The following is a 13,824-nucleotide window of genomic DNA, read 5'->3' as shown; positions in this document are numbered from 1 at the left end:
TCTGTAGGGATATTTTTCTCGGTATGATTGGATGGGTTTTAAAACCAATCTTTAGTCATCTATATTTATACACTGCAGCATCTGGAACATTTAGGAAATAGAGAGCTCTCTGTGCATGAAATGAGGTTAAACTGTTCAACTGCTTCTGTCTCCTCCTGCCAGCCAAACAATAATGCAGATTCCGAGGCACCGCCCCTGAGTTAAGCTAAACCAAGAAACATTTTTTTGCTTTTAATATTTGATACATATTCAGCTATTTTTACCGACAGTGATGCAGACAGGAGCAGACAGTCCTCAAAAAAGTGAAGCCCTCCATTATTCAATTTAATAAACCAGCGTGTTTTCTGAACGGTTAGCTCGCTCAGCAGTGCAGAACCTTCTCGCAGAGGGTGAAATCAGCCCTGTGTGTGTTTGAGAGAGAGAGAGAGAGAGAGAGAGATGAAAGAGTGTGTGTGCGCACGCACTGATGTATCGTGCAGCTGTGTTTCATGCTGAGAAAGTGCTCATTGAGAAACACAACTGTGTACATACTATCTGCCTCTCTCCTCCTGCCTAATCTTACACCAGGTCAGCTCCCTTGAATGTCTCTCTCGCTCTCTCTCTCTCTCACACACACTTTTCCTTTCCTTTTTTCCCTCTTCTTTCCTGTCTTTGTCTTCTGCTCCCCTCCACCCTCATGTCTCATACACTTCATATTTTGTGATGTCCATGTCTTCTCCTGTGTCCTCTCTCCTCCCTCTTGCGCTCTAACCTTTTTGTCCCCTGTTGCTCCATCTCTGTTCTCCTCTTGTACTCAACGCAGTCTCCTCCTCTGTGGTCTCACCTCTCCTCCTCTCTCCTCTCACCTCTCCTCCCTCGGGGAGTCAGGGCTAAGCTGAAATGAAAGGGGTACTGGGGTAAACGGAGCAGTGGGATCAGGTGTAAATGGTTTGTGTCTTGATCTTGACTCCTTTGACAACTGGTTGCTCTGTTGGCTGCAGCAGAGACATTTAGGATTATTCCAGACAGCTTTACTATTTTACTATATTGTACAGCTTTTAATCATTGTGAACTAAAATTACATTTAAACAAATCATCATGTCAGAAAGGGTTCTTATTATCTTGACCACTTTACCAACTAGAACGGCAATCAGGGGGAATACCTTCACAAGGACCAACAGTCCCCTTAAATTGAGTCGCTCATAGAATCAGTTCCCTAAACATGTCTGATATTTTCATAAAGATCCAAGAATTATTCCCTGGGAAAGATGTGTAAATGTCAAACACCCTATTTTGCGATCGTGGCTATTTCCCATTAGACAAATCTTCCCCAATAATGAATGGGTTCTACCTTGGCCCATATCCTTCCACCAAATTTCAATAACATGCGTTTTGGAGCTTGTAATAGAAAAACAAACAGCAATGAAAACGTACCCTCCTTGATGTAGGATAAATAAATGCAGATTTTGCATTACTGTCTTTCTATTCTTACTATAGAACCTCAAATCTGTATTTTATTGATTGTGACCCCATCTATTGAATTTGATTTATAATGGTTTTAAAATGCAGAAGCAGAGAGGGACAGAGGGCAAAACTAAGAAAAAAAATAGTATAATACTGATAACATTTCTTATTCAAAAAAGCAGACTCTGCTTTAAACGTTCCCCACATGAATTTCAACAACAATAGGTCTGACGTCCTCACACTGGCTGCATCAGCGGGCTTTATTCTGGAACTCCTGTGAAAAAGCAAGTGGAAGTCAGAGATATGAAATGTAATTTCCATATTTAATCATCCAAATTTTACTCCTTGACTAAATGTGAGTTGGTGTCCGTGTGTTTGTGGATTTGAATGAAGACGGGGAAAGTCGAGCTTCAGGGGATTTTTTATTCCTTTCTCCAACCTGTCAGCTACTTGTTGCCATGGTAGCATTATGTCAGAGGAGCAACTTAGCGAGTGCGTTTATGTTATGATGCTGACGGATGAGGCTGAAGTGGCCAGACGACAGACCCCGTCATTTCAGCCACACACACACACACACACACACACACACACACACACACACACACACACACACACACACACACACACACACACACACACACACACACACAGTGTATTAGCAACGTCATATAAAATGTAGATGAAGATGGAAATGTGGAACCGAACGTACGGATACCACTCAAATTGAAATAATGAACTGTGCCACAAAAACACAGCTTTGTGAACAATACATTACTATTTGACTGTTTATATGTATGTTTTGATCTATAATTTATATCGGGAAATGTATAGTATTGAGGTGATAGATTGTATCTCTGGCTCAAAACCAAAAGGAATAAGAGCCTTCGCCAAGGCTATTGGCCACTTTATCATCACATTGGTAATGATAATGACCACTCAAAGTGCTTTACAGAACTTTACAGTTTGCCATTCACCCATTCACACACATATTCATACAGTGCATCAATTGGCAGCACTTTTTTCTATGAGGGGCCATTCAGCATCTTGTCCAAGGACACTTCAGGATCATTATCAGGATCTGCACCACATTTCACCTGTTCATAGATATTATCAAAGTTCAACTAAGCTAACTCAGCACTCAAAACCCTGACTGGAGAATCAGTTGGATTTTTCCGTTGTCGTGAACACGCTGTTGTTTTTCATTGACAATGTCATTGTCTAAAGAGTGCCTGTTTACTCAGTTTATCCAATTTATTGATATTTAAAGTATTGCTTTTCATTGGGCCCTAAACAATACACATACCAGGTGTGAAGCTGATAAGGTGAATGGTTCTCGAGATATGCAGGCCATGAACACACAGACTGGACGGTTTCTGGAATTATTTTATAGATGTTAAAACACTGCAATGTTAAAGAAACCAGAAAAAATCCTGGATCCTCATCCTGAGTCAAATCCGCACCAACAGTTAATGTTAATATTCAGGGTTTTTTCACTCGGTTGTAACTTTGTGGTATGTGTTTTTTGTCCATGACAATAGTGTTGGTTGTTATGCTGCCTCTTGTATGTCTGGTGTTGTTGGGTTTCCATTGGGTTATGACCAAAAGAAGTCTTGTTACTTTATGCACCTTTCAGACTGTAAACCAGGACTTATGCAGGTTGTAGGTTGTTGTTGTTGTTGGAAAATTGCTCCTGTAAACAAATCACTGCTGGATGTTGCTGAACCCGTGAACTTACAGAACATTTTGACCTCAGTCATTTGGATAAGTTGGATATTTGTGAACTGTAGCGGTCAAACTGGCAGCAGTGCAACAGAGAGGACATTGATTTCGCTGAACTTGGGTCACACACCCACACATAAGCAGGAATGTAAAGCCAATACCTGTTAAGTCATGTGTGACCAGTTACAGTTAAACCATCTGCTCTGACCTCATTAGACCCATTGTCTTTATTGTTGTACTGTAAAACACACACACACTGGGGGGGTGACACTCAATGGCATATTACATACCCCTTATATTCATTTCTATAAACAGATTCTCCGTGTGTATATACAGAATCTGTAGGCAAGTGACAAGGTTTGGGGGATTTTAGTCCAATCACGTTAGAGCAGGCTTGGTTTCCCGCAGGTTAACAGCCCATGTGGAGAGCATAAGTGGCCAAACACATTGACGTAAATGCATCGTTTTTTTTATTTATCTGCATTCATATGAAGCTGACGGGTTCTACGATTGACCTTACTCTGACCTTAACCACCACAACTAACCCTTACCCCAACCCTAACCCTTACCATAACTTAAACCTAATTCTAACCCTAAAACCAGGTCTTAACCCTCTAACAGCCCTTTTAAAAAGTGAGGACTGGACATAATGAGGAATAAAATCAAACCTAGAGCTGAATTATTTAATTAAGTTGTGTATCACAGTAAAACATTACTTATAATCTTTTTGAAAATTACTATTTTTTATTACTGTCAGTTTTCCATCATGATACACTGTAACTTTACCTCTGAAACATAAGTCAGCAAGATGAATGTAGTTCAGTGGGTTTACTCAGAGACTCCGCCTGGAGGAAACAGCAGATGAATGGCTGCTCAGTGAATTAACACATTCACTCATGCAAAGACGATGACTATTCATGCTTACACGCAACTAGCAACAGTGGTCCAGTTTACACTAGTACAGTATACATGTAGCTTGTACCTATGAGAAGGTGCTGTGTGTGTGTGTGTGTGTGTGCACATTCACAAAGTGTAACAAATAAAAGCACACACAGATGGGTATGTCAGTGGATGGAGACGGTATCATGAATAGATTCATACGTGTGCACATACACTGCATGTCTTGGCATTTAAACAACGTTGGTGTATGCAGACATACACTCATAAATAATTAATTCAGTCTCACACACACATTCTGAGGCAGAGCTGGTGATATTTAGTCGAACATTTGTGCAAACTGAATGTGCTACGAGCACGAAATTAGGAAAATGCCATTTTTACTTTTTCTTTTATGCCTCTTTGATTGGATTTATTGTGATGCGTGTTTAACTGCGAAATGTTCTTCAGATGCTGCTCATATTCTCTTACATTATTCATGTGAAAAGCACAGCCTTGTTCCGACACACACACACACACACACACACACACACACACACACACACACACACACACACACACACGCATGCATGCATATAAACACCCACGCCGCATGAGTACGTTTAAACTGAATTCACGCTGTGCACTCCACACAACAATTCAGAAACACACATTCACACATACACAGGACATCAATAAATGTACACAGAATGTGAGACGTGTACTCATGTGTTAACAATACACACAAACACACGGACTCAGAGGTTGCAGCAGTGTGACCTGAGGCCAACCAGTCATGTTTGACCGATAGTTTGACCATCTGCTCTCATTAGAGCTGGACCCATTTAACAGCCAGTATACAGTTTGTGAACTGCAACACACATTTGAGATACAGATAGAGCAAAGAGTGAAAAGTGAAGGGTGTCAGCATCCGAAAATATCTTAGTATCAACTCAGATTTTGTACAATAAAAGAGAAAAATCGGCTTGATTGTTTTTTGTCACAAAATAGCACACAGGCTGTTTTCCCAACACAAACACAGCTGAGCCTCCAGATTTTCTGGTGACGCAGATGCAAGAGAAAAACTTTTTTCAGGGAGTTTGACATTTTCAGATCAGTCGTCCTTGAACAATCTGTATCTCTTTATTTATCTGGCACACATCTCTCTTATGCAGGTACCCTGAACCAGCACAGCTGGGGTAAGAAGTACCCGTCCTGCAACAGCGGGCGGCAGTCTCCTGTGGACATCGATGAAACCTTCACCCAGGTCAGGCTGCAGTACCAGAACCTACAGCTCGAGGGCTGGGACCAACTGACGGCAGAGTCCAGCACCATCCACAACAATGGGAAGACTGGTATGGAAATGTTTTCACAATCTCCTCAAATGTAACTTCGCCTCTAAGGTTTGGGTGAAGTGAAATTCTACAAATGCCATTCGAACGCAGTGATGGGAGGCGTGGCTAAGACACGCCTACCTACGCCCCACACGCCCATCTCTCTCTATCCCCCACACATACATACCAATTAGCTTGTTATCTAGGTTATCTAGTTATTAGCAACAACTCCAGTAGCATCACGCACACCTGGAGTTTCCTGACATCAAGCTGAGACACCTGACTGTGCTGGCGGTTCAAAGAGCTGTGGTGTGTTTGTGAGACAGTCAGGGCTGAAGCAGTCGTGTATGAGGACATGGAGGGACAGGAGAGGATGGGAGACGTCTCTGAATGGCAGACGATGTGGTGGTTTATCTGTTTCGTCTCAGCATAGATTTGAAAATGAGTGCGGCTTTCCAGATTCCCCCTCATGGGCGGTCTTTGGTGGCGCCCACCCTTGATTAGAGGGTATTAACCTTTTCAAATATATATAAATGTCATGATATAAAGACGTCCCAAATGGTTATAACACCAGGTGATGGTGATGTTAAAACCAGCATTGATGTATTTCATCAAAGAACGTTCATAATTTAATTTACAGCTAAAAAAAACACACGTGTACTGTATCACTTTAATACCTTTAGTACCTTACCCACACTGTCTGCTCTTTTCCATTATGAGAAGTGAGTGTTAACAGTCTAACCTTCACGTACTGTTTTCTTTGTTCATAATCAACCCCCCAGGCTTAATCAAGAAGGGGTTTTAGCTCGGCCGCGTTCAAGCTGCTGAAGCCATGTTAACAATGATGTCCTGCAGGAAATCAAACTGTTTCATTTCACTTCTTTTTTTTATTTTCAACCCCAGAGGGGAGCCTGTTAAAGCAGCAAGCAGAGGAGGAAAATGCAGCATGTGGTAGATCCTATGGAAATGATTTTGACGTGTTTCTGTTGGTGCAAAACACGTCTTAATCGCTGGATGTGGAAAGAAGCTTAACTTTTCAGATGCTGAAAACCACACGTATATATTTCACAACCTGTAGGTTAATGAAGAAGAGAAGCAGCCAGGATTTAAAGGGGAAGAAGTCAGATAATGAAAGAAACTGAGAGCAGCAGAGCCAGTGAGACAGCAGCGCAGAGATCATGCGGAGAGAGGGGAGGAAGATCGATGTCGAGAGGCAGACGAGATGAAACCGAGCAACAGAGAAGAGGCAACAAAGGAGCAAGAGAAAGAAATGTATATGTTAAAAGACGATGTGAAGAGACAGCGAGAGGAAAGGCAGAGTGTGCAGTGACGTTTGGACTGAAGAACAAATGAAAGCTGTCTGAGATAGCATCACCGTCTTCCAATACTGCCTTGTGTGTGTGTGTGTGTGTGTGTGCGTGTGCGTGTGTGTGTGTGTGTTAGTTTACCCTCTGCATGTTAATGGTCCTAAAACCCATCTCCTTTTCTCTCTGTGAAATCAAACAGGAAATTGCATATTTTAACAGATGTTGAACAGCTGGCTTAATATTATGGGAGAAATGTGTGACCTGCTCTGTGTCACTGCACTGATCGTCATCTTAAAAGACAAACTGAGCATCAGAACATTTTGTAAGCATTTGCAAAATGTCCACATGTGCCTCATATTAGAATATCACCATTAAACCTTCATTGAGAGGACATATAGCAAATGTGCAGCAACATCTCATAGTCATGACATGCCACATAAATCAAATGACCAGGGTGTCCACATTTAAGCTGCAGCTGCCAGGCTCCTACATGTCATTTCCTGTGGAGAGAAACATGGATGTTGTGTCCGGGACACCACTGCAGCAATGATTGAAGTTGTTGTTCCCGTCTTATCACTTGTTTAGAGGAGTATTATTGAAGCTGATTTGGCCACCATGGTACTGTACTGACAGACCATAGACTGCGAGAAGTCTTCCTACCACTATCTAGAAATGAAATTAACACTTGAACAAACATCAGTGTGATAAGAACTACCGAAAATGACAGAAACCATACTTGAGAAAAATGTATTTGATGTGCACTTATTCCATTTCTCCCTTCTCCCGTCTACTAACATGGAGGAAGTGGGCTTTATGACCTATACTGGAATAAATAAACATTTATATAGCATTTTACAAATCAGCTCATCATCTGAATTTAATTGGTAGCCAACATTCTTTGCAATTTTATATTTCAACAGGTTGGTTTACAGAAAGGTAAAATCAAAGTTTATGTGTGTGTCTTAGTGGCCATTGATGTGGAGGGGGAGTTCTTTGTGAGCGGAGGAGGGTTGAACTCCAGGCTTCGTGTCAGTAGAATCACGTTCCACTGGGGGCGCTGCAACACAACGTCAGATGGGTCTGAACACAGCCTGAATGGGATGAAATACCCTCTGGAGGTAAACGACGTGTTTGTTCGTCTGCTACATCATAACACATTGAACGATCGTACATTGGTCTGAGTCCACCTAACCTACTTGTTTCCTACTCTCATCCAGATGCAGATCTACTGTTACGATCCAGATGACTTTCTAAGTCTGGATGATGCTATAAGGGAAGGAGGGAGGGTCTCTGCTTTGGCTGTGCTCTTTGAGGTAAGTCCACCAGTTGGTTTGTGACCCAGATCATCAGAATCCTGCACGGGTCCATTTTTTGCAAACCTGCACCCGCAGAGCTCCGTAACGTTACCCACAATTATCTCCAAGTCAAACCCACACCCGCCTGCAACCATTAACATATGTTGATCCAACCCGTCACCCATAATTAAACACACATCAACTGGGTAATGGCCTCCTCGTCCTGGTGGTTGCTCCTGCATCTGTCAGTGTGTTTCCTCTGTGATGGCGTAACCAGCTTGTGGCTATCAAAGCAAAGCCACTGACATATTCACCACCGGCTGTTTTTGTTTTACTGGGATCCACTTTGGTTTACTAACTAGTTCAGTGTGGGTAGAGACAGTTATTTGATCGGAAGTAAACGGGTCAAAGGTGGTGTCATAGGCTTTCAAATTAAAATGAATCTTTACGGCTGACTGGGCTTCACAGCCTTTTTCATTTCTGATTGCTCCTAAGAAATTATATACTTTAGTTCTCACCTGCTCCCTGCCCCCATTTAGTTCATTCTGTTGTTTTTATATTGATATACCTTTTTGCAGGTTACCATTGGGTACCCACCTGATTCGGTGCAGGTCTCTGTCTGTTCCTCTTGAAAATGCTGCCTGTCTATGAAACCCTCAGTAGAATATTGTGTTTTCTCATCCACAGATCAGCCTGGAAGACAATGAGAACTTCAATCCTGTGATAGATGCCATCAACACTGTCAGCAGGTTTGGTAGGTCACCACTCTGCGTCATTACACTGGGTGCAAATTGTAAAATAACAAGCCCTTAAATTGTATTAATCTCCCCTGTCGTTGCGCTTATGCGCCTCACACTGAGCACTGCACAAATTGATTTTGCCCAAGAGGGAAAAACACTGAAGTAAATTAAATTGTACTTTTCACCAGATAAAATTATAGGAGGTGTTCTGGAGAATAATTTATTTAATCAACAGAGAAAGCAGCAGAATGATAGGGTTCAGCGAAGCAAGCAACCACTAGTTAAATCAAGGTATTTCACAAAGTCATTCAGAGTCACTGTATTTCCATGTCATTGCAATAAAGTTTCAACACAACTGGTTTGAAGATATCCTTGCATCAAAAATGTGAGTCAAAGCAGTGGGATCATAGAGAAATGCCACAAATATAATGAGATGCGTCTCTCTCCTAAATGATAAATCACGAATGTCACCGACTTGACAGTCTGATACTTTAAAATGCTTTATTCAAGGTAGGTCCATCAGCTTTGGGAATGTTTGTTGTGACATTTTGCTACTGAGGGGACTTTATTCCTTTTTTCTTTTTCTTAAAACCAGGTAAAAGCGGCTCGTTGGAAGCCTTCACCCTGCGCTCCCTAATGCCTAATAACACCGATAAATATTACATCTACAACGGCTCCCTGACTGCTCCTCCCTGCTCTGAGATGGTGGAATGGGTTGTGTTCAAACAGACTGTGGCCATATCGGAAAAACAGGTCAGGACACACACACACACACACACACACACACACACACACACACACACACACACACACACACACACACACACACACACACACACACACACACTGTTACTGACCAGCATGCTGCACTTTTACAAGGAAGAAAAAAGCCTTATGTGCTTTATATCGGAGTTTTGCGTTCATCACTTAATCTAGTGATAAGCACTACTACCTTGCACCTCAAAATAAAAGCATTTCCTGTTAACACTGTCCTCATGATTTAAAGAAAAGGTTGGTAATTGTTTCTGAAACACATTTATCTTATTTGTTGAAATCCTCTTCACGTCCCGATAGCCATCAATAAATAAAGTTGTTCAATCGTTTCACATGGACTGAATGAAATGATTGGCGGGTGTGCCTGTCCGTCACTAACCGACCCGCTCAACCTGCCGCGCTCTCTCTGCACATGACTTCACAAGCTCGAGAGACGATAACCAGAGGCTAGCGAGTGAGTCACAGAAAAGTTGTCTCCTAGCAGTTGTCACTCGGTGCATGTTCATGTGTTTTGCGGCATGGCTTTGACGAGGGGGGGGCGATGGGAGGCGGTGGGATGTATCAACTGCATATTTTCAAAGTATAGCCTGCTCCTACTAGCTTTTACAGGATTGCATTTGCTTTGTTTTGTACATGCACATCCTAGTCAATGTTTTTATTGTGTGTATTTTGCGTTGAGGCAGCAATTCCCTGTATCCAAAACAACTCTCTCCCGAGGGAGACAAATACAGTTACCTAAACATTGAACCTTACCAACCCTAGCTTTAAGTGAGTTTAACTGAGTTATCATGAGGGTAACAGACTGTATTTTCTTCCACATTTACTGTATTCTATTATTTATTTATTCCAAACCAAAGTATTTCACAACACTTTCTGAATAATGATTTCACTGGCCTGAATAAAGAAACGTCAGCTCGACTAATTCTGGTTCTCATTCACTTACAACCAACAGTCATGAAAAGCTTCTTTTAAAATCGATGACAGCAATGTCTGGTGCGAGCCTGCGAGCTTTATGATGCAAATTCTCATTTCTTCATGTTAGACGCTCCCAGTCACACTCATGTAGTGCTTTGAAATCATGAAACAAAAAGTCATATGGGTTCTTGCTGCAGTGATGTAAAAATCGTTAAAAAAAACATCAGTCGCCCCGACTTTAGTGTTCCGTTTAAAAGGAAAACTCCTCTTCTCCTCCGTCTCCTTCGTCTCTCGCTGCCGCCTGTAGTTGTTGTGTCTGGTTGCAGTTTGTGGCTTGTGACATTGCAGTAATGCAATGTGACGACCTGAGTCAAAATGTGAATTTATAGAAAAAGGGGTTTTGCAGTGGAATAATCCAGTGAAATCAAAATAAACGGTCCTGTCAAGCAGCAGCAACACGAGCTGGCACTGTGGTGTCACTGCAGTTTGATTCCAGGCTGGAGACTTTTCAGGACCTCCGAGGAACAGCGGCTAGGACTGAGATCATCCGTGTGATAATCCTCTGTTATGTAGAAGAATATTGGAGAGTGAACGAGGACATGCCAGTGTGTGTCTGTGTGTTTGTCAGGGTTTGCATGATTGAAATAAGGGTGGCAAGGCGTAGAGTGGGCACATCCAAGCTAACCAAAAATAAAGCAGTACTATCTCTCTGGCTCTGACTGGCACCGACACAAGCCTCTTACACACACACACACACACACACACACACACACACACACACACACACAGACACACACACACACACACACAAAGACACACTTGTCTCCATGTTTTAAGAGAATTTTATATTGACTTACATTGATTTCCAGGAGATTTAACCTAACCTTAACCATAGTTACTACTTGACTAACCTAAACCTAACATTAAACCTAACCTACTTTACATCCCTCTGTGTCTCTGTGTCCCTCTGTGTCCTTCAGTTGGAGATGTTTTGCGAGGTGATGACCATGGAGCAGGCCGGATACGTGATGCTGACCGATTACCTGCAGAACAACTTCAGAGAGCAGCAGCAGCAGTTCATGGGTCAGGTGTTCGCCTCGTACACCGGAGTGGAGGACGTGCTCACACCCAGTACGTCACCAAGCACTCAACTGAAAGAAGTTCAAGCTGCTTGTTTGTTCCATTTTCTGCATTTCACTTCCCATTGAGTCACCTCATGCTTATACAAAACTTTTTAATCACAGGAAGACGCGCTGAACATGTAAATCTGTCAAATCAATCATACACAGTGGCAGAGAGTAACTAGATTTACTAATGTTCTGTACTTTACTAAAGTATTAACTTAATTATATTTATTTTATTTTTATGTACGTGCCTCCAAATTTCCCTCTACATTATGTATTTCATATTTATTAGCAGATTCAATTCATTCAACTAACTAGAAGACAAATTTTCTGCAATATGAAAATCTTGTATAAATTAAACTCCCCATCAGAGATAAGTACATTGTAATTTCATATTTTTCTCCATGTATTATCCTTCTTTGCCTGCAGCTGTAACGCTGTCCTCCAAGGTCATCCTCGTTATGATCATCAAAAGATATAATTCACGACGCTCTCCATCTTCATAAAGTCGCCCCCTCAAGTAAAGTGGGTCTAAAGTGAGTTTCCTAGGAGCTCGACTTTGTACTTCAGCGCCCCCTGCTCCTCTCCGAGCTGGCAATTTATTTTTGCTGCTCTTTTTGAAATTGAAATAAAGTATTCAGAAATTCAGAGAGGGGTCTTTTTGCCTGCAACCTCTTCATGATCACACACTCGCACACGCACGCGCCTCCCACTCATTGCCACATTCACCTCCGAAGTTGTTCTGTTTTAAATGTATTCCTTCCCTTTTCGAGTACAGTCAAACATTCAGCAACACTGACGTGAGACATTGCACCGTTTTTCAGATGTTTAGATCCAGCTGTCCCATTGTGACTCTTCTCCTCATGTTCCTTCATTTGTTTTGTTCAGTTTTCTTGCATCTCATCCAAGCAAAGAAATAATTTAGCTGGTTTTATTTTCTAACCGATCTTACTTCTGTCTCCAGCCTGCAGCTTAGAGCCGGAGAACATCCAGGCCGATGCTCAGAACGACACCACCATCGTGGTGACGTGGGAGCGCCCCCGCGTGGTTTACGACACGACCATCGACTGGTACACCGTCACGTACCAGAGGCTGCAGGGCCGAGACCAAAACAAGCAGGAGTACAGGACAGACGGGGACCAGGATGTGGTGCGAAAAGATTTCTCTACATCTTTCCAAATCACGAACAAAAAAATCCATATGAATACATGTAATTTTAAAGATCCTGTGAAACGCAGGTTAGAGCTGTATTTGATTCCTCATATATGAATGTGTTGGGTAAAAACAGGAAGCTGTGGAGGGAAATGTTGCAGGTATTGATTAACATTCACAGTATTCAACAGCATTGAATGTGACAGCCTGCTCTCTGTTGTCTAGGAATTGCCACCACCTTCGCTTACACCTGCATATTTTAACCAATAAATTTGAAAGCTTAGGTCTTTGTGCATTATTAGGCAACTGGCAGAATTTATATTCACATGGAGGAGTTCAAGAAACTCTGTGGGGAAGGAGTTAAATTTTTTGAGGAAGTTCATATTTTTTTCAATAATATAAAAAATTTAAAAGAAAGCGTTATAACTGGATGCAAAATGAGAAAACCTGCATGATAAATGAGCAAAAAACATAACAGGAAGAGAAAAGATGAATATTTTGATAGGTTTTTGACATGTTGATAAATTAAGCATTAAGACAGGAGCATAGAATTCACATTTTGAAATGTATTTTTCATTTCATAGGTCCTTTAAGTAGTTTATAAGCTGTTATCTACAGTCACCACAGGTAGATTATTTACACAGGACTTACAAAAACATAATAAGTGACAGTCATGTTGTTAGATTCACCCGTCTACTCTCACGCTCATCTGTTACTGTCATCAACGTGATCAACTGATCGATAGCAACGATCAATCCTGCCCTCTTAACGGGTCACTTAGCGTCCTTTAATTTGACCAGTAATATGTGAATGTATTTAAATCTATATCTCTGTTTGTGTGTGTTTGTGTGTGTGCTCTTGCATGTGTGAAGACTTAGTCATCAATAGTTTGTTTACATATTGTGGATGTGCATGTGCATAATTAGTTATTGCATTTACGTTGTTTTCAATTCTTTATTTTTCATTGTAGGTTTTTTTGTGATATAGTTGTTATTTAAAGATTCTTTATATTAATGATGGACAACAATATTATCATATATATATTTATAGCTTATGTTTTGCAATTCATGATAAATCCAATTTCAGATTTCGAGTTTGACATATCACAATTATTTATACATAGTAGTTATTTAGTTATGAGGTAA

The 13,824-nt window shown here is 41.3% G+C and overlaps 1 protein-coding gene across 3 annotated transcripts in view; it reads left to right on the top strand.

Annotated features, from left to right (window-relative positions):
* The window catches only part of ptprz1b (protein tyrosine phosphatase receptor type Z1b), a 64,956-nt gene that overhangs the window by 34,113 nt on the left and 17,019 nt on the right, over positions 1-13,824 (top strand). For all 3 annotated transcript variants that reach the window (XM_034577826.1, XM_034577827.1, XM_034577825.1), the window contains exons 3-9: positions 5,214-5,393; positions 7,646-7,797; positions 7,897-7,992; positions 8,662-8,728; positions 9,310-9,467; positions 11,384-11,534; positions 12,492-12,676. In XM_034577826.1, the coding sequence (XP_034433717.1) occupies positions 5,214-5,393; positions 7,646-7,797; positions 7,897-7,992; positions 8,662-8,728; positions 9,310-9,467; positions 11,384-11,534; positions 12,492-12,676 (989 nt within the window). The remainder of the gene's footprint in view (positions 1-5,213; positions 5,394-7,645; positions 7,798-7,896; positions 7,993-8,661; positions 8,729-9,309; positions 9,468-11,383; positions 11,535-12,491; positions 12,677-13,824) is intronic.

This window comes from Hippoglossus hippoglossus, chromosome 23 (assembly GCF_009819705.1).
Source record: "Hippoglossus hippoglossus isolate fHipHip1 chromosome 23, fHipHip1.pri, whole genome shotgun sequence".
Taxonomy (NCBI): domain Eukaryota; kingdom Metazoa; phylum Chordata; class Actinopteri; order Pleuronectiformes; family Pleuronectidae; genus Hippoglossus; species Hippoglossus hippoglossus.
This window is presented reverse-complemented; position numbering and strand designations above follow the sequence as displayed.